This window comes from Falco punctatus (assembly GCF_963210335.1).
Source record: "Falco punctatus genome assembly, contig: scaffold_40, whole genome shotgun sequence".
NCBI classification, from domain to species: Eukaryota; Metazoa; Chordata; class Aves; order Falconiformes; family Falconidae; genus Falco; species Falco punctatus.
Window position 1 is genome coordinate 491,054 of NW_027660300.1, and position 20,654 is coordinate 511,707.

General features: G+C 49.2%; 2 protein-coding genes across 2 annotated transcripts in view; one reads left to right on the plus strand and one right to left on the minus strand.

Annotated features, from left to right (window-relative positions):
* LOC308057202 (olfactory receptor 14A16-like) overlaps positions 1-20,654 on the minus strand; it is a gene marked incomplete at its 5' end in the record, with an annotated part of 209,659 nt that overhangs the window by 74,645 nt on the left and 114,360 nt on the right. The gene's annotated exons all lie outside the window — the stretch shown is intronic.
* On the plus strand, positions 160-1,101 carry LOC308057208 (olfactory receptor 14C36-like; the record flags this gene model as incomplete). The annotated part of the gene is made up of 1 exon (XM_080411338.1): positions 160-1,101. The coding sequence occupies one exon, from the start codon at positions 160-162 to the stop codon at positions 1,093-1,095; it is 936 nt and encodes a 311-aa protein (XP_080267464.1). The 3' UTR covers positions 1,096-1,101.

The following is a 20,654-nucleotide window of genomic DNA, read 5'->3' on the forward strand; positions in this document are numbered from 1 at the left end:
CACGGCTCGGAAGGGAGCTCTCCTAGGAACGGCACTGGGGGGACAGGGGGCACCGGGGGCGCATCTAGGAGAAAGGGTTTTCACTTGGCTCACAGAAGTCTTTACTGACTTGTCACTATGTTTTCTTCATGAACGGGACCCTATGGTTGGAAACAGCAGATGTCCAACAGCAGCTCCATCACCCACTTCCTCCTCCTGGCATTGGCAGACACGTGGGAGCTGCAGCTCTTGCATTTCTGGCTCTCCCTGGGCATCTACCTGGCTGCCCTCATGGCCAACGTACTCATCATCACCACCGTAGTGTGCGACCACCACCTGCACACCCCCATGTACTTCTTCCTCCTCAACCTCTCCCTCCTCGACCTGGGCTCCATCTCCACTATTGTCCCCAAAGCCATGGCCAACTCCCTCTGGGACACCAGGGACATCTCCTACTCAGGATGTGCTGCACAGCTCTTCCTGATTGTCTTTTTCCTTTCAGCAGAGTGTTCTCTCCTCACCGTCATGGCCTATGACCGCTTTGTGGCCATCTGCCAGCCCCTGCGCTACGGGACCCTGCTGGGCAGCAGAGCTTGTGTCCACATGGCAGCAGCTGCCTGGGCCAGTGGGTTTCTCAATGCTGCGCTGCACACGGCCAATACACTGTCACTGCCGCTCTGCCAAGGCAATGCCCTGGGACAGGTCTTCTGTGAAATCCCACAGATCCTCAAGCTCTCCTGCTCACACACCTACCTCAGGGAAGTGGGGCTAATTGTGATTAGTTCCTGTTTAGCCTGTGGATGTTTTGTTTTCATTGTGCTGTCCTACGTGCAGATCTTCAGGGCTGTGCTGAGGGTCCCCTCTGAGCAGGGACGGTACAAAGCCTTTTCCACGTGCCTCCCTCACCTGGCCGTGGTCTCCCTCTATCTCAGCACTGCCACTTTTGCCTACCTGAAGCTCCCTTCCCTCTCCTCCTCATCTCTGGACCTGGTGGTGCCAGTTCTGTACATGGTGGTGCCTCCAGCACTGAACCCCTTCATCTACAGCATGAGGAACCAGGAGCTGAAGGACGCACTGAAGAAGCTGATGCAGTCAGGTTTCTCTCAGCAGCACTGAACTGCCTCAATCTCTTCACAAGGTGTCTCCTGGTCATCTCGGGAACATCCTGTGCATTTAGCACTTTTAATGTCACAATTGTGTTTCTCCTAGAATGTTTGCATGCACTCCACTTCCTCAAAGGAATGACCCCAGCCTGCCTGACCCAGAGGCTTTTGTACTTTTGCATCCAGGGTGGTGCAGCTGGACTCCTGTGTCACATCTCTGTAATTTAAGGGGCTTGTCTAGTGGAGATATCTATCAAGTTCCCAGGAGAGTAAAGCACCAGTGTAGAGCTCAGCTGTGTGAGTGTGCAAAGTTGGGGCAAATAACAGGGTGGGGGCACACTGCAGGGTGTCCTGGTGCAAATCCTTGGGTCACGGTGAAGGAAGCAAGGCAGTAATCGGGTGGGACACAGGGCTCTGCTCAGTGCCATGTTCCTTGGATATCCATCCAGGGGAAGCTGCCCCAGGTGCCCCAAGATGTCCCAAGCACCAGTCATTTCCTTTGCTTGTTGTACACCCCAGTCCCTACGAGGAACATTTGCTGCATGGTCACCTCTGTCATCCTTAGTGGCTCAGTGATACCCAAATCCATTGCAATTCTAAATGTAAATGGAGCCACTTTCCTACTGTCACTGGTTACACACAAGTCCCATACCTCTTGCCTCAGTTGGCCACTCAGCCAAGGCCGTGGTCAGACATCTCCAACCAGATCAAATCCTCACGGCTTTGCTTTGACAAATAGTGAAGTAAACCACTGACGGAGATCCCACCAACTGGCCTGGGTCCAGGGCTCCAGTCTTTCACTCTAGGTGTTATCTCAAATAAACGCCAGTTTCTCAGCCTCTCCTTGTCCATAACATGATCCAGGTCCCAGCCATCCTTCTGGCTTCTGCAGGACTTGCTCCAGTCTGGCAGGGTCTTTCTTGTGCTGGGGAGCTCCATTGTGGGCTCAGCAGTCCTGATATGGTCCTGTGGTGGGGTTAACCACGGCCAGCACCCAGCCAGCCCCTCAGCTGTTCATCTGCTCCCCTGACTCAATAGGACAAAGGGAGAAAATAAGCCAGCGATGCTCCTGGGTCAAGGTAAAGGCAGAGAGATTACTTACCGATCCCTGTCATAGCCAAAGATGTGTTGTCTTGCCAAAGATCAATTTCATTCATTGCCAATTAAAACAAGATGTTGATTGTGAGAAACAATGACCAAAACATTGAAGACCCTTCCCCAGTTTCTCCCAGGGCCAAATTACTCCATTGGTCCCAATTCACCCACACAAGCACACCCTGAGAGGTGCGGGGGGGATGTTGAAGAGGGTTGATGGCACAGAACACCTCTGCTGCTCCTTCCTCCTCACACTTCTGCCCTGCTCCAGCGTGGGTCCTCTCCATAGACCCCGCTATCTTTGCGGTCAAGGGTATGCATTCTTCATTTCATTCTGTCTTGCTTGTGTCCTTGAAACTCAGAGAATGACAGAGAATGTTGACATTGGAAGGGACCTCTGGAGATCATCCAGTGAAACCCCCTAGGAGAAGCACGGCCAGCTCAAGCCGGTTGTACAAGGCCTTGGCTTGGTAGGTTTGGGCTATGTCAAGGGGTGGACATTCCATAACCACTCTTGGCAACTACCTGCAGTGGTTGAACATCCTCAGTTCAAAAAGTGTTACCTTGGCTCACATGAGCCTGTTACATGGCTCCTGCTCAGCTGCTTGTCCTCTGGCACCCAAAGGTCCTTCTCTGCAGAGCTGCTCTCTGGCCGGCCTGCCACCAGCAGGATAGCCCCAGGAGGGCTGCATAACAGGCTGGCCTCCCCCAGGGACTTGCTCAGCACCAGCAGCAGCATCGTGCCCATCTTGGTGATGAGCTTCAGCTCTGGCACAGGCCGCAGGGTGCTACAGAGTCACCTGGGAGAGCAAAGCCCTCTCCTGCCAGGGCTGCGCAGCCCAGGCCTGTTGCCCTCTGGCCTCGGGGACTGCAGCCTTTGCTCTCGTGGTGGGAAGCTCCTTCATCCTTCTGCTGCCCCCTGCCACCCGCTCCAGCATCCTCTGCTGGGCAGCAAACCCCTCCCACACAAGGGCTCCCGTCCCTGTGACAAGCCTGCCCTTGGCCCTGGTGCCACACCTGAGGTGCTGCAGCCCACATGGGCCCCAGAGCCCACCGCCTGGGGCACGGGCAGCAGGAGCCCCCTGTGCCACCACAGAGCTGTGACATCAGTGCCGTAAGCGCTGAGGAGGGGCAGGGCAGCTCCCACGCCTTTGGTGGGGGATAGAGACACAAGGTCTGTAGGGGAGACCTACGGGAAAGATGAGGGGAGGGGGACGCTCTGTGGGATGTCAGGGCAGCTCAGACAGATGGAGCTCTTCTAGTGGATGGGCCAAGGGGTGAGGTGGGAGCTTGTTTCGGGATCACAGGGGAGACCAGCCAGGGTGGCACTGTGGGAGGAATTAGTTGTGGTTTGACACTGGCCAGCACCCAAACACCCAGAATCTGTTGCTCACTGACCCCTTCCATGCCCAGCGTGATGGAGGAGAGGATCAGAGGAAAACTCACAGGTCAGGAAAAACAGAGTTTAATAGGAGAAGCAAAAGCTTTGTGTGTGCAAGGAGCAACATGAGCAATTCGCTCACTCCTTGCCATGGGCAGGCAGGGGTTCAGCCATCCCCATAAGAGCTGCTCTTCAGCACATCTGTCAGTGACACGGGAAGACAAATGCCACGACCACAAACGTTCTCTTTTCATCCTCCTTTCCCCGAGCTGTTATTGATGAGCACAACGTCCTGGGATATGCAATATCCCTGTGGTCATGGGGGTCAGCTGTCCCAGCTTCTTGCATCCCCCCAGTCTCCTTGTAGCGCAGGCAGAGTGTGAGAAAGAGAAGCCTTGGTGATTACTCTGCAGCGGTGGCCAAAACACTGGTGCGTGGTCAGCGCTGCCCTAGGAAGAGACGCAAAGCACAGCACCAGAAGGGCTGCTGTGAAGAACATGCACTCCATGCCAGCCCGAGGCAGGACAGAGTGACAGGTCATACAGTCAGGGTGAGGCATGAACAATGTCTTCTTGAAATGACCTGAGGAAACCTGTGGATCACAGAGCCTGGCTCTTCTGGGGGAATCCGTCTCCTTGGTGATCACTGCACAGGTAAGCAAGGATGCCAGGAGCCCAGGGGCTTGTGGGCGAGTTCCCCAGACCAAACAGGCCACCCAGTCTGATGCTCATCTGCACCTGGGGCTCCCCAAAGACAACAATCTGCTCAGGGATGTGAATAGCAATGCCACCTTGGTTGTAGTAGTGTGCAGTTGTGGTGTCCCTGATTCCCAGATAAGTGGGGAAGGAGAGCAGCAGAGCACAGCCCTGGGGCAGGAGGGAAGGAGAACCTGGCCTGCTGAGGGCACTGGCAGGTGGGATCCCATGGGGGCAGGGCCCTGAGAGCATCCCTAGGCCTTCCTGGCCCTGACCAACCTCACCTGGGGCCTCCACCCAAAGTTTTCTCCATGGCTTTGGGAGGCCATTGATGCCAGGAGGAGATTCAGCTCCAGCGTGATCTGTGCTGTGGGTCTGCAGGTCTCCAGGAAATATTTCACACACAGTGTTCCCTGTCCATAGACCTTGTTCATTTGGCCTTGCAGGCTCATTTTCCCTCTTGATACTAGATGGGATGTCCAAGGAAATGACACTATGACCTAGGGGCTCTCTGCTTCCTTACTTCCCATCCCTTCATCAGTTGTTAGGAGGAGGAGAAGGAAAAGCAGGTCAGGCTTCTGGGTGTCACGGACTGAAAGGGAGGAACAAAATTGTTACCTTCAGCTCCTCTCACAGGAACCAGAAAGCACTGAGATTCCTCTGCCTTCCCCCACTTTTAGCAAAGAAGTTCACACTATCCAAGTAGAGCATTTGTTTGCATTCTGTATATAGCTTCAGACACCCCGTGATGTGGAGGTTGGTCATTTCATTACCTCTGGCCAAGAATATTCTTATTTCCACATCTGACGATTGGCTATCACATTCCTGACAGGCTCCATAGTTCCAAGACTGGGCTCATCTTCCTGACCACCTCCCCACTGGGACTGGCAGGTCACTAGGAGCTCCCAAGGCCTTCCCTTGTGCAGGCTGAACAAGGGCCTTGCCCTCAGTTTCCCCTCCTGGGAAAGTGTTCCAGCCCCTGAGCATCTCAATGACCCTTCACTGAACTCCCAGTCATACACACCTTCCTTGCTGTAGTGGCTTGTCTCTGGCCAAAAGCCCAGCAGCCACCCAGCCGCTCCCTCCCCCCTTCACTCCCTGTCAGGGCCCAAAAACGAGCACAGTCACGGACAGGGGGTCTAACGAGGGATGAGCATGGGGACACAGTCACTTCCCGCACTCCCTTGGCAAGGCCCCTCTTCATATGCTCCAGGGCACTGCTGGCTGCCTCTGCTGCCAGGTCACGGGCTGGGATTGTGTTTTGCCTTCTGTCCCCCAGCACCACCAGGGCCTTTTCTGCACAGACACTGCCCAGCCAGGCAGGTCCCAGGCCCTGCAGCTGCAGGGTGTTAGTCCATGCGAGGGAGGGGCAGGCTCTGCCCTTGGTCCGTCCTGCATCTGTGCAGCTCCTGACAGGGCGGCCACCCCACCTGCCAGGGTTCCCCTCATGGCATCCCTAGGGCACAGGGATGGTCCTCTCAGTTTGGTGCCACCGACAGACACTGTGAGACTTGCCTCCACGGGGTCATCTATACAGCCCTTAAACTGTAATCTGGAGAGTCCTCTGCAACGTCCACACTGCCCCAGTATGTCCCAGTGGCCTCCAGGTGGGGTGTGAGCCCTTCCCCACTGCTCTCTCAGCCTACCCATCCCGCTGGTGTTTTACCCATCTCCTTCTGTTCCCACCCAGAGTGTCATGGCCTCACGTGGGCAGAAGAACGCTGATGAAAACCATGACAAGAGTTTGGCTGAAGCTGAGGGAAATGACATCCACTGTGGAGCTCCTCACGCACAACTGCAGGCTGTCAGGTTGGCGAGGCAGGATTTACCCTTGGAAAATCCACCTGGACAGTTACCCGCTCAGGTGCCAGAAATGTCACCCAAGGGGACTCTAACTGGTGGCACACCCCTCACCATGGGGGTTTGTGCAGCCTGTGGTTCCCTGAGCTAAAGGCTGCAGGTGAAGAAGGAGGACAGTGCTCTTGCTTCAGTTCATTGCTTCCTGTGCTCCTGCCTTGTACCACAGTGAGTACTTGGAAACCTTGCCATAGGCAACACAAGGCTCTTACATCCTCCCACAAAAGCCCTCCATTCTCCAGCGTGGACCAGCCCAGCTCCCTCAGCCTGATCTACCAGGGCACGTGCTCCAGCCTTGACCATCTCTGTGATTCTTTACTGAAATGGCTCCAGCGTGCCAATGTCTCTCTGCTATTGCGGAGCACCAAAGCTAGACAAGTACTCTAGATGTGGTGAAACAAGTGGGAAGCAGAGGGAGGGAATGACTTGCCGTGGCTGTGCTCCTGGTCATACAGCCCAGGAGGCTGTTGGTCACCTTTCCTGATGGCTCCTAGTTTGCCGAATGCAAACCAAGGGCCCAGCCAGGCAGTCCCTGCCCTGTGTCATCGCAGGGCCTCGGTCCACTTTAGGGGCAGGACTTTCAATTTGTCATTCTTGGGTATCACGAGATTCATGGGTGCTTCCAGTCAAGAGGAAGTTCCTCCAGTCTCTAGGACCTTCCAGTGGTGATGGAGAATGGCTTCACTGGGACATCGGCCTGCTCACACTGCTCCCTGGGATGCCGCCCCTCCACCTCCCTGGAGTGGGAAGCATTGAATTTGGTCAAATGACTCCTGACTTGATCCCCATCCACACTTGGCTGGTTCCCTCCAGGGCCCTGCCTTCAGGCACAAAGCTTTGGGACACGATGCTGGGGAAGACTAAGGCAAAGAGGACCTGGAGGATGTTCAGTTTTATCTAGACCTGCTCTTACTAAGCCCAGCAGTGGCCACACAGGGGCTTTGTTTAGTTCTTAAACTGTTCTGCAAGTAGCGACAGATCCTCTTTATGCCCTTGAACGTCTTGCAAGACCCCATACTAAGCAGGCTTTGGCTTCCCTGAAGACATCCCTATTTCTAAATTCCTCTTTGAGCCCTCGCATCCACCTTCAGGATGCTTCCTTTTCTCTCTGGAGATACTTGAGGAATTCCTTCTTTAGCCAAGGATCTCTCTTGGCATGTCTGCTTGATTTCCTGCTTCTCGGTATGGACAGTTCTGCTTGGGAAATGCTTTCCTGAATGACCAGCCGTACACAGCTCTGCTGTCCTTGAGTGCTGCTGCCCATGGGACTACCACTACAAGTCCCCTGAAGAGGCTGAAGCCTTCTCCCACTATTTCATGAGCACTACAGCCAGGGCTGACACTGGTTTTCACTCCCTCAGCAGCACTGCCTGTTTGGCAAGGACCAGATTCAGGTGAGCGTCACCTTTGTTGGCCTGACACCTGTGCAAAGAATTTGTCTCAAGAGACCCCCGACACCAGCTGGACGGTGTGTATCCTGCTGTGCTCCCCTTCCAGAAAGTGTCAGGGTCATGAAGTCCCCAATAAGAGCTGGGACCATGGACTTGCAGACTTCCTTGGCTTGCTTAGATAAGCCTTTCTCCACTGCCGTACCCTGAGTGCGGGCGCTGTGTCTCCCACCAGGATGGCACACTAACCGGCCTCTCGCTGACACTCTCCTGCAAGGGCTTACCCAACCTGCTGCACACCCCGTAGAGGAGATCCGCACGGGCAACAAGTGCCTGCACACGGAGGGCATCCCCTCCTCAGCTTCCTGGCCTGTCCCTCGTGAAAAGCCCACACCTTCCCCTGCCGCACCACTGTGACCTGTCCCACCACCCCTCAGGATTTAGTTCATCAATAGCATGATTTACTCCATCCATATCCAGCACGATGACAGCAGGTGGAAGTCCAGCTCCTCCTGCCTGTGCCCCAGGCCCAAGCCATCGGTGCGCTTTTGGGCTGCAGCACCTCAGCCATAGCGCTGGGGCCATGCTCAGGCTTCTCTCGGGCAAAGCTGGTACCAAGCGCCCTCGAGCCAGCGTGTGCCCGTGCTGTGCTGGAGACCAGAGACCCGCTGGAGTGGGTGGCGGTGGCAATCTAAGCGCACCGGCAGAGGAAGCCCTGCCCTCTGCAAGGCCAGAAAAGCAGTGCTGGGCTCTGCAGCCCTGGCAGAAGAAGGCTTGGCTAGCTGCAGTGCTGCTGAGGCCCCTGAAGGCCTGTGGGGGAGGGGAGGCTGACCTCCAGGAGGACATGGTGCTGCTGAAAATGTGCTTCAGTTTGGGTATGCTGTGATCCAGGAACACTGTGAGGACCATGCACTGGTTCTTTGATGGTATCTTCACGGGGCTGAGCAAAGGATTGTTGGAATAAGTACCAGTGGAGTGTGGGAGTAGCCAGGTGATTGGAACCCCCACTGTGATGGGCTTCCTGTTCATGGACCAGCTGGATGAACTTGGGTCAGACCGTGACGCACTGCAGGGCTGCGATTCAGTTACTGGTTGACAGAAACCAAAGCTACCTGAGGTGCCACCTGGGCTTCCTCAACGGAACCATATTCCTGGCAATAAAGATTTGGATGCCCACATTTTTATGTTGCAGAAGGAAGCCGAGCTCCATTAGATACCAGAAGCAGTTACAAATGCTGCAATACCTCTTGTACGGGCTTCAGGAACACCAGGGCAACCCCAAGCAGGGGAACCAGTAATCATCCAGCTGAAGCCAAATGCCAGACCAGCAAGTCAAAAGCTGTACCCAGTTAAACTACAAGTCAGGAAAGGGTTGGAGTCATTAATTGAACAGATCACAGATTTTGGGTTACTAAGAGAATGCCAATCAGAACATAACACTCCAGTATTACCAGCCAGGAAGCCAAATTCAGAAGAATATAAACTGGTGCAAGATTCAAGAGCTATAAATCCAGCTGTGCAAGATGTCCATGAGGCAGTAGCACACCTGTATGCCCTCCTGACCACCCTGAAGGAGAATGAGGAATGGTTGACTGTATGAGATGTGAAGATGCCTTCTTCTGCCTTGTGCTGGCTGCTGCCAGTCACCAATCGGTTGGTTTTAAATGGGAAAGCCCTGAAACTGGTTGAGAAACCCAGCTGTGCAGGGCTGTATGACTGCAAGGAGTTAAAAATAGTCCTACAGTCTTTGGAAATCAATTAGCCAGTGAGTTGGAAAGCTGGCAAAAGAGGTATGAAAATGTCGCCTTGCAGCAATAGGTAGGTGACATACTGCTAGCAACCAGTAGTAAAGAAGATTCTATAACAAGGACCTCCTAAACTTTGGAGGCTAGCAGGGTACAAAGTACCCTGGGAAAAGGCAGAGACCACCCCAGAAGAAGCAACCAATTGGGGATTTACAATTTGCCTGGGCCTGCAGAGTCTTGGAGCTGGAGGAAAAGGGCCATTTGTCAAATCCCAGAAGCCAAATGAAAACAAGAGCTCAGAGCATCCCTGGGAATGGCCGGGTGGTGTCACTTACGGATAATGAATTTGGGACTCATTGCCAAGCTTTTATATGAAACTGTCAGAGGAAACGGAAACCTCCTTGTCTGGACTCAGGAGTGCAGAGAGGCATTTACGGAATGGAAATGGACTGGAATGAGTGCTCCAGCTCTAGGCCTCCCAAACCCAGAAAACCCATTGGAACTCTTGTGCATGAAAGGTGACACGTTGCCTTAGGAGTGTAGGTCCAGAGACCGGAACCATGGAGCAGAGCCGTGGGGAGCTTTCCCAAACAGCTGGACAGTGTCAGTAAAGGACGGCCAACCTGTCCGCGCACGGTGGCAGCTACAGTATTACCGGTGCAAGAGGCCCACGAACTGACACCTGGGCAAAAATGACATGATCTCAGTGGAAAAGAAGAACTAATTCTTCTTTAAAGACAATGGCAGAGGTATATTCTAGCCAAGTGGAATTAAAAGGCACGCCAACAGAAAATGGAGACTGGGACTTATTTGTAGGTGGTAGTAGTTTTTTGCGAAATGGGACCCAAAGAGCAGGATATGTGGTGGTAACTATCAGAGAGAGAAGAGAAGGCAAAGCCCTCTCATCTGACACGCGGGCCCAAGAGGCAGAACTCACAGCCTTACTAAGGGCACTGGCATTATTATCAACAGACAAGGATTTTTTAATGAATGGACATATTTGAAATTTGCCTTTGGACTAGACCATGCCGATGGGGCTGTTGGAAAGAAAGAAAGAAAGAGGACTCTGAACCTCTCAAGGATCCCCAGCCAAATTATGAGGCAAAGACCCAACAATCATTTCAGGTGACCAGCTGACCCAGGGTGCTGGCAATTATGCATCGTAAAGTGCAGCACCTTGGAGATAGCTCGGTGCATCTAGGACAGCAAGTGGCAAATCAAGCAAGGAAAGAAGCAGCTGAAAGTGAAATATTGCTAGTCCTGCCAGAGAAACGGCAGAAATTAGGACCTAAGAGCCCACAGGATCCACCATAAAACAATCAGTTGGCTAATATACTGAAGGCAAACCAAATCATGGATGATGGGTGACTCCTTCACATCAACTAACATTTAAAGAGGAAATTATGTGTGAATTGGCTAAAAGGAAGCACCAAGAAACTCCCTGGGGAATTCAGAGGATGTTAGAAGCCTTGAAAGGGCAAGTTCTAAATGTACCATGACTGGGAAAACAAAAAGCAGAGTGAAGAAGCCTGAGTTTTACCTGAAGAATAACCCTCACCTACCCCAATGATCTTTCCCAGGGCTGACAAAGCCCAGGGGATTACTGGCAAATAGACTTTTTCCAAGTTACTGCAGCAAAATGGGTATCAGTATCTTTTAGCAATGGCAGATGCTTTTTCAGGCTGGCTGGAAGCTTTCCGTTGCCGCACCAGTAAGAATTATCATAAGTGTAAGTTCAGAGATAATACTGAGATTTGGGGTACCCATAGGACTTTCTTTGGGTAGGTGTTGGAGAATGGCTGGATGAGAAGGGTCACAGATCATTAGAGCATTTGCTCGAGCAGAGCCGCATCCAACCAGTGTGCTATCAAGACTGGGCCTCAGCTGAGGTTGCCAGCTGTGCTGATGGCTGCGGTGTTGCAGGGACACCGCGGCCTTAACAGGCTTCACAAACAACTCTGAGGAGGTATGTGCAGGAAAGATAAAGAAGTTACGTAAGCTAGCTAACCGCAAGTAGGAGGACCATGTAAATGAGCAGGTAGTGATTGTAGCCAATCATAGACTGCTGAGTATGCATAATTAGATACACTGTATAAATAAGAGCTATTTGGATTAATGAATGGAATCATGCTTTATCACTCATATTGAGTCGGCTGCATGTTATTCCCCGCCGCTGGCAGGTAGGGGTTCACAATTGGTAGTAGAAGCCCTTCACCTTTTAGCTAAACTAGGAGGGGTAAAATGGGATCTCCACACTCCATGGAGACCTCAATCAAGCAGGAAAGTAGAGAGAATGAAGCAAAGCCTGAAAGGACAGATGAGTAAAATCTGCCAAGAACCTCAGAGAGAGCAGTCAGATGCTTTTCCCTCAGCATTGCTACAGATACAGGATCCAGCGTAAACAGAAGGAGAGAGTTATTCCTTTGGAAAGGATACATGGTAAACCTTGCCAGGTGACAGAAATGGAGTGAATCCCAAAATAATAGAAGGGAAACATGGTTTAAAAGAGTATGTTCAGTCTCTAGGAAAGGTCCTGTCCTCTCTCCAGAGGTACGTCACTGTGAGCGCAGATCTGTCCCTGGACGTGCCTGTACATCACTACTAACCCGGAGATTACGTGTATCTTAGAACGTGGATAGATGAACCGTTGAAGAGAAGTGAAAGGACCTTTCCAGATTTTTCTCAGCACCTACGCTGCTGTCAGGCCTGAAGGAGTCACTCCATGGACGTGCCATAGCAGGGTTTAACCAGCCACATCACCAGAATGGACTGTCAAGCAACAAAAAAACCCTTTATGCTTGAAACTACCTCCAGAATCATGAAGTTCTAGGTTCAGGATCTTGCATTATTGCCAGACAGCATATAAGTGGATGACTGAAATGCGACCCCGGATAAGACTGGGCTGTCTACAGGGAAGCTGGAGTCTGCTACTTGCCTCTCCTTTGTAGATATATGTTGAAACCTGTTTTACCGATGTATAGAATTTGGCCTGTGATGTGGTATGCTAAATCCTCATCTTGGGTGGGACCAGGAGGAGTCATGGACATGGAATACTCATTTGAAAATTGTTGAAGAATCGATAAATGCTGTTAGGAGGAGTGATTGTTGGGTAGGTACCCATTTCCCTGAATGTCCTCATGCAGGAATGCCTGTAGCTGGTATCCCCATCCCATTTGGGACTAGTGGGCATAACTTGTGGCTAAGACCAAAATACACTCATTGGAACGAGACTGACCTCCAGACCTGGGCAATACTGAATCCACACTCAGTGTGAAGTGTTTTACTAAAATGAAGCCAAGACACACCAAAACGGAGCTCTGGTCTTTGTGGGTCCCTACCCACATTGTGATTGCTCAATGCAATTCATGAAGCTGTCAGAACTAACTAGCAGTAGGTACTGGAACGTTCCACTGGGCACTGGGTGTTGCTGGATATGTGCCAGTGTAGCACAAAAAGCGTTACCACCAAGATAGCCGGGTAGATGCACCACCAAGATGGTGGGATATTTCCTGATATGACTGACTGAGACACTGGACAACAGTCGGTGGTGAACAACTTACCTGCGGAGATACAGGCGGAATCAACCACCCTTTACAGAGAGACCCACTGGGTTTCACTCTTTTGCTGGGTGGTTTATTCCTTGGCGAGGGGCTGCTGCATTGGGGAAGGCAGTGATAAAGAGATCCACAGGAGTGGAAGAGATGACCAAGGACACTGCAGGTGCCATAAAAGTTTTGCAGGAAGACCTTTCAGAGACAGCTCCTATAGCTGTGCAAAACAGAATGGCACTAGTTATAAAGTTGGCATCTCAAGTTGGAGTCTCTACTATTGTTAATACCATTTGTGAGCATGTAGATGAATGTGGAAGAATTTCTACTGACTTCCAAGAGATTTGGAAATGACATCATGTTTTGCATGAGATCCAGAAGGTCAACTCCTCATATGGATTTCTGACTTACATCTATGGATTAAGAAGTTAACTTTCACATACCTTCCTCCTCTTACTCTTTGATCATACCTGTCCCTCTCACCTACCTAGTTTCTGCTTTGAGCTTCATGGAGTTAAAGTTTGACTGCCTTTCAGTAATCTCCCTAATACTCCCTATAGGCAACACTTCAGCAGTGGTGATGATAGACCTCATGTGGATCTGCTTGAACTTACCATAAATCAGATGAGAAGTCTAAGTTATTATTTATTAGATAGTATTATTTTTCCCCTAGTTTAAAAAAAAAAAAACAACCAACAAACACGTTCTATTCCTATTTGCCCCCAGGTCTCTAAGGGAAGCAGGTAGTAATTGCTGCAAAGACCCTGCAATGTTCATCTGCAGAGTTGGTTAGAGAAGTCTGATGTCAAGTGATGTAAGTGCCATGGGGTGAGGAAAGATATCACGGGGCTGGAGAGGTAAGGAGCAAGGCTGCCCACACAGTGTTTAGCTCCAGGGACTGCTTTTCTCACCTGGCCACAGCTCCTCAGGGGACACTCTGCATTAATAGCAATTGGACAAGTCTTCTGTCTTCATCAAAGTGCTCATTGCCTGCCTTCTTCTTTCACTGTACGGCTGAAACTTTGGCCAAAGGACCAAAATTGCATGTTATCATCACAATCGGAGGCAAATGCATGAACGCCACGCTTTGTCCTTCGAGAGTAGCGATGTTGTAAAATCATAGATGTGTTATGAGTCGGGACGGAAAGTCACCCTAAGCTACACAGACCTTCTTTTATATGAGAAGGAATGACAGGCCATGCTCGATCACCACAAATAAAAAATACTCCAGCAGGTAGTGAGAGCAGAGCATTGCTGGATTTAGACAGGTTGTTACCAGTGTAATTACACCAGATACTTGCATTTCTAAAACCAGGATGAATAGGGGAAACGCCCCATGCCCTAGATCAATTCTTTCCCGTGTAGTTAAATTTTATGCAAAAATCCATTTTTACTGAACCAAGGAGTTCAATTCCCTGCGGTTCCAAAGTAGCCAGTGGGAGATGGGGTATCCATACATCCCAATTGTCTGTCACATTTTTTGATACGTTTTTGGGTGGAAAAAGACTTTGAAGGTTTTTAGGTATAGGCCATTCATCTAATGGTAAGCCCACAAGACATGTGGAAAAAGGCTGATACAGAATGGCCATAGCAAGACACAGAGCATCCTGTCCAGTCAAGTTTGCCAACGTGACCCAAACGTTTACCTTTGGTAGAAAAGGGGGATAAGAGCTACCTTCAATAGGCCAAGGTCCAGGTATGAACATCATTATCCATATTACTGACAATGTGCAGGAGCGGGCTGGAAACTAGGACCATGCATGGCAATCAGTTAGCTGAGGGGAATGTGCTCGAGCTTGTCTAGACAACAATTAACATGATGAGGCATGTTTACAGAGCACAGGGGAGTGTGAGATGGATGGCGCCAAGGAAAGGTAACACCTTGCTGTTAATTGCTGGCAGTTAACCACCAATCAGGGATTGCCTAGTATGCAAGGCTTAGCTTCAAGAACCAATCTGTTTAAAACGCGCAGCTTCGGAAAGTGTATAAAAACTCGTGCTTCTATACAATAAATTGACATTTGCTTGCATCAAGCTGCGTCCCGTCTCTTCATTCGCCGCAACAATGCTTGTTTCTCTTTTTCTTTTTCTATTGTCATTTTGCAACCAGCCATTCTTCTGGTCGTACTGTCCACGACCGAGGCACTGCAATTGATTGTCCACACTCTACTCCTACAATGTTCTTGTTAATAATATAAATTCTACTTGCTAATACAATATATTGAAACAACAACCGTGCGATAGCCCATACTTCTAGCAAAAACTAAGTTTGGCAAAATCTCAGAACCTAACCCTATAACTCCCTCTAATTCCAAAAGAGGTTTTCCCATAAAACATTTGGCCCACTGTATATGATTAAACCTTAATATTTGATTATTACACTCAGAACACATCCAATGACCCCATTTGTCCCTTAGTCTTACAACTCGCCAGCGATCGTGATCACAGAGTTCACAATGAATCTTGATCCACGGTCGACTAGATGGTCCATGTTCATAGCAACGTAACTGTAGAAATCGAGACGCTGTCCAATCTGGTTCATGAGAGTGTCATTGAAAGTTGATGCAATGGAAGATAATATCTGCTAGTGGTGCTGTCAGTGTGTTGGGGATCTGGTCTGGTCCAAACGTATTACCTTTGTTAAGTGGTTTGATCCAGGGCAATATTGTCCGTTCCAAGCACTGTAAAAAGCGAAATCTAGATGCTACGTCCTGAATTTGGTTACCTGACATTAATACAAAACAGAAATCATCACGCAGTTTTTATTTCATTCTGTAGGGTCAGTGTCGGTATCAGTTGTCTGCGTTAAAGGTTCTCGGAAAGGTCGTACATTCTTTGCTGGGATCCATCTGGGTCCTTTTTCTGTGGAGACACAAGCATAACCTTTTCCGTATGTAACAAGAGGATATGGTCCCATAATTTTACCTGTTTCTGGATCTTGAACCAATATCGGGGCTTTAACCCGTGCCTCGAAGGAGGTATTTGCAGTAAAATGTCGAACTATCGGTGGGTTGTTATCTATTAAAGAACAATTTAAAAAACTGAAAACATACAATGCTTTCTGTAACCGTTCCTCCGGAATAGCCGTTCCCATTCCCATTCCCCCTTTTAGTTGTGGTAATAGACGTTTTAGAGGCTGATGAGACCGTTCAATGAGAGATTGACCGGTGGGGGAATGAGGAATGCCAGGAATGTGAGTTATACCCCATAGGGCAAAAAAGGTTTTTTATAGTTGTTGAAACATAAGCTGGACCATTATCTGTCTGTATCTTTGAGAGAATACCCAAAGTAGCAAAAGCACGCATTAAATGTCTATGAATATCTCGTGCCTTTTCTCCTGTGTGACAAGAGGCAAACAAGGCACCTGAAAATGTACCAATGGAAGAGTGGATATATTTAAGGTTACCAAATTCAGAATCATGTGTGCCATCTGTTTGCCATAATTGTAGGCTTTGTAATCCTCTAGGGTTAACTCCTGCAGCAATTGATGGGAAAGAATGTTTTTGACAATCAGGACAGACAGCAAGAATATTTGACGCTTGTTGAGAAGGAAGGTCAAACTGTCGTTTAAGAGCTCCAGCATTTTGATGGAAAAAAAAGTGACTCAGTTTAGCTTGTGCAATGCGGTCTGGCAATACTTGAACTGGTAACGTCAATAGATCAGCTCGTCGATTGCCTTCTGCAAGAAAACCAGGTAGTGAGGTGTGAGACCTAATATGCATAACAAAATAAGGTGAGATCGAGAGTCCAAAAGGAAAATAAGTTCCTGTAACAGGGTAAAAAGTTGTGAATGTGAAACATTCCGCAGCACAGAAGCTTCGGCTCGTGTAACAAGACCTGCATCGTAAGCTGACTCAGTAACAAGGTTGAGCGGTATGTTCCATATTCGGAAAACGTGAACAACTGCATTCAGTTCTACTATTTGAGGTGAACCGGAGACTGTCTCTATGTCCGAGTCCCATCGTCTCCGTTGATCATCCCACCACAGCAGGACAGATTTATGTGATTTGCCTGATCCATCTGTAAAGACAGTAAGTGCCTGTAAAGGTTGTTCGCTTCTTTTGGGTTTTAACATCAGACAGAAGTCAATGTTAAACAGTTTGTGTGAAGGTGGATGGGAAGTTATTTGACCCGTATAGTCGGCAAGTGCCATAACAAAGGTGTCTGACTGCTGATAAAGCCATTGTAAGCATACTGTTGTAATTGCTAGACAAATGCAGACAAAATCCTTCCCTGATAAGGTTAACAGGCGTGATCTAGCTTTAACAATCAGAGAGGCAAACATCTCATGTTGTGTCCAAATAGTTTTTGTAGACTGGTTAGGTAAAAAGTTCCATTCAATAATTAACAAGGGGTCTGAGTTCTGAAGGTCCCATTGAAATATCAGGGCATGAGGCTGTCCAGCAGGTTTTAAAATAATCAAGTAAAAAGGTAGTTCAGGGGCCCATTGGTGGGCCTGTCGAGAAGCGATAGCTGAGGCAACCTTTTGTAAAGATGTATCTGCTTCAGAGTTAAGATTACGTGGAGAACAAAGATTGGTGTCCCCTTATAGTAGTTCAAACAGAGGACCCAAGTCTGTATTAGAAATTCCCAATAGTGGTCGAACCCAATTTATTGTTCCCAGTAATTTCTGTGCATCATGCAGGTTTTTTACATTGGTTTTGATCTGCAATGGTTGAGGAACAATAGTTTGTGCTCTTACTCGCCAGCCCAGATATTTCCAAGGGGGAAACTTCTGGACCTTTCCTGGTGCTATACAGAGACCTGCCGAATCCATGGCATCTGTGACAAGGGCTACAGCTTTCTCCATGACTTCGTGATGTTGTGCTGCCACTAAAAGGTCATCCATATAATGATACAATAACACAGTAGGCATAGCATTTTGGACAGGACTGAGTCTTTTCGCAACATACCATTGACACATTGTAGGGCTATTTTTCATACCTTGTGGCAGTCCAACCCACTGATATCTCTGCAACGGAGCTTGATGCTTGTTGATGCTTGGAATGGAAAAGGCAAATTTGGGGGCATCATCTGGATGCAACGGGATACTGAAAAACAATCTTTAAGATCTATGACAGTTAGATGCCAATGTCGAGGGATCATAGTCGGGGATGGGAGCCTGGGTTGGAGGGCTCCCATATCTTCCATAGCATCATTAATTTTTCTGAGATCATGGAGCAAGCGCCACTTGCCAGTTTGTTTTTTAATAACAAAAACTGGTGAATTCCGTGGGCTAGTAGAAGGTACAATGTGTCCTTTGGACAGTTGTTCTGAGACTAAGTTTTGAAGTGCGTGAAATTTTTCCAAAGGAAGGGGCCATTGATCCACCCAAATAGGAGCATCAGTTTTCCAGGTTATTTTTAGGGTGTCGAGCACTTCAATGGCCCTGTCTAAAAATGTGTTTGGATAGACATTCCCCATGGTGACAATACATCACGTCCCCACAAAACCATAGGGACAGGTAGCACAAAAGGTTTAACAGAAGCCGCATGTCCCTCTGGTCCTTGAATTCGAATTAGTTCCAAACTCTGACGACTGTTACCGGTGCCCCCTATCCCAGCCAGTGTCTGAGAGACATTAGTCAGTGGCCATTGCAGAGGCCATTTGTCTTGAGAAATTACTGTGGCATCAGCTCCAGTGTCAATGATTCCATTTAGTGCTATTTGTTGGTTGTTGTAAATAAGGGTACACTGATACATAGGCCGCTGTGGAGAAATAGATTGTACCCACAAAATGTGAGGTAACCCTGTGGATCCAAAACCTCCTCTCCTCTGAGGAGGATGATCAGTGATAAGAGAGCTTACCCTTGCCGGAATCAGAATCAATTGCGCTATTCGACTGCCCTGAGGTATCGTACAAGGTGGAAATGGAGTCCACGCCATGATTTTGATTTCGTCCACACTGTCAGAGTCAATAACACCTGGTAAAACAAAGAGACCAGACAATGTTGTCGAAGATCTACCAATTAACAGAGCTTGTGTATCGGGGGGTAATGGTCCTTTGACATTTGTTGATAATAAATGAAGCGAGGAATTGAGCAGTGTTACTGTGTGTGAGGTTGCCAGGTCCAATCTGGTGCTGCCTGAGGTTGCTGGACAGGGACTTGAGGTGTCGGTGCTTCTCTCCGAGGTTGTTGAAATGTCAGCTGTGGCACTTGTGTCTGCGCGCGTCGCTGCCCCGCGCTCCGCGGTCGGTTTCCCTGTATCGGTTGTCCCTGGAAGTCATCCTTAGATCGACATTGATTAGCATAATGACGCCCTTTCCGACGTTTTGGACAAACTCCAGGACCAGGAGGTTGTTGTCTATTCCCTGCAGCCTGAGCAAGACAATTTCTCTTTAGATGACCAGGCTTACCACAACCATAGCAATTCCCCACACCACGCATCGCTGCAAAAGCAGCAGCCATAGCTTCAAACCTGTGGTCAGCCGTACCGATTCGGTTACATGCTTCCACCATTTCCACCAGAGTGGGGTTCGGGTTGGGAAGAGACTTCAATAGCCTTTTACAATCAACATGAGCATTTTCAACAGCTAGTTTTGTTATCAATATATCCCGAGCTTCCGCATTATCTACTTGACGTTCCAAAGCCTGTTTTAGTCTATTAATAAGCTGCATATAAGGTTCTCGAGACTCCTGAGTGATGTTAGTAAAGGCTTTTTGTGGCTTTTGTACGTCAGGAACCTGGAAAAAAGCCTTTTTCGCCTCTTCTCTAATTGCCTCTCTAAGAGCCGCACGGGGGCAGTGTTGAGCCTGCGCTACCGGATCAGCATGTGCACCGGTGCCCGTAAGATGCTCTATTGTTAGTGCAGCTAATGCAGCGTCATTATGATTAACATACGTGAGCAGGAGTGCTTGCAGTCCTCCTCTCCAGTGCGACTCCCATAACGTGTACTGAGTGGGGTTAGCAGCAATCGTGCTAAAGATTTCAAATCATGAGGAGTCATGACATAAGTATCAAACACAGAAGATAACAACTTACAAAATAGGGAGAAGAAATACCATGTTCCGTAACCGTGCGGCGCAGTTCTTTAACAACCGAAAAAGAAAGAGCCTCCCATCGTGCTCCGCCTGCCCGACCCTGAGAATACAAGACCGGAGCAACTATAGTTTTAGCCATTTCTAAATCCCCCTCCTTTAAGGCTTGTTTCTTTATTTTTGCCCACACATCACGCAGATCAGGAGGGTATAAATCAGGTTCTTGTTCAGGGTCTACCGGTCCCGGGTCAAAGGGCTCGTCTTCTGGCGGATACTCCACTGCATTAACACCCAGGGGTTTACAGCACTGTGATTGAGAGGCTGATAAGGACAGGTCTATAGGAGCTTGCGACTCCTCCGCCTCTCCTTCCTCTGCCTTTTCTTTTTGTGCCTTCAGAGTCTCAAAAATAACTCTCCACAAAGAGAGCAGACGGTGGGACTCAGTATTGCCCTTTGTTGCAGAATCCCACAATTTCACCCCTGTATCGTCCCAAAGTTCCCGCGTGAGAATTGTAGTTGCGGTCACTGCAGGCATATTTACTTGCACCCACTGAAGCATTGCTTTAAGGTCATGCCCAGAAATACTTTTCTTATGTTTGTTAAGGAGACCTTTCATAAGCTCATAGACGCTTCTTTCTGGGGATGAAACCTGATTCCCCATTACGGATTTCCCACAGCTCACCTCTCAACTCTGGAGGGATTTATGGCCGGCCAGCTCCCGCTTCCTTTCAGCAGATCATTCACAGTTCTGTGGGATTCGCTGCATGTCGCTCAGTTAGGCGATTCGAGAGCCCCTCCACATCAGATCCTTCACCGGATCACGTCAGGGTCACCAATTTGCGGTGAATGAAGAGACGGGACGCGGCTTGATGCAAGCAAGTTGT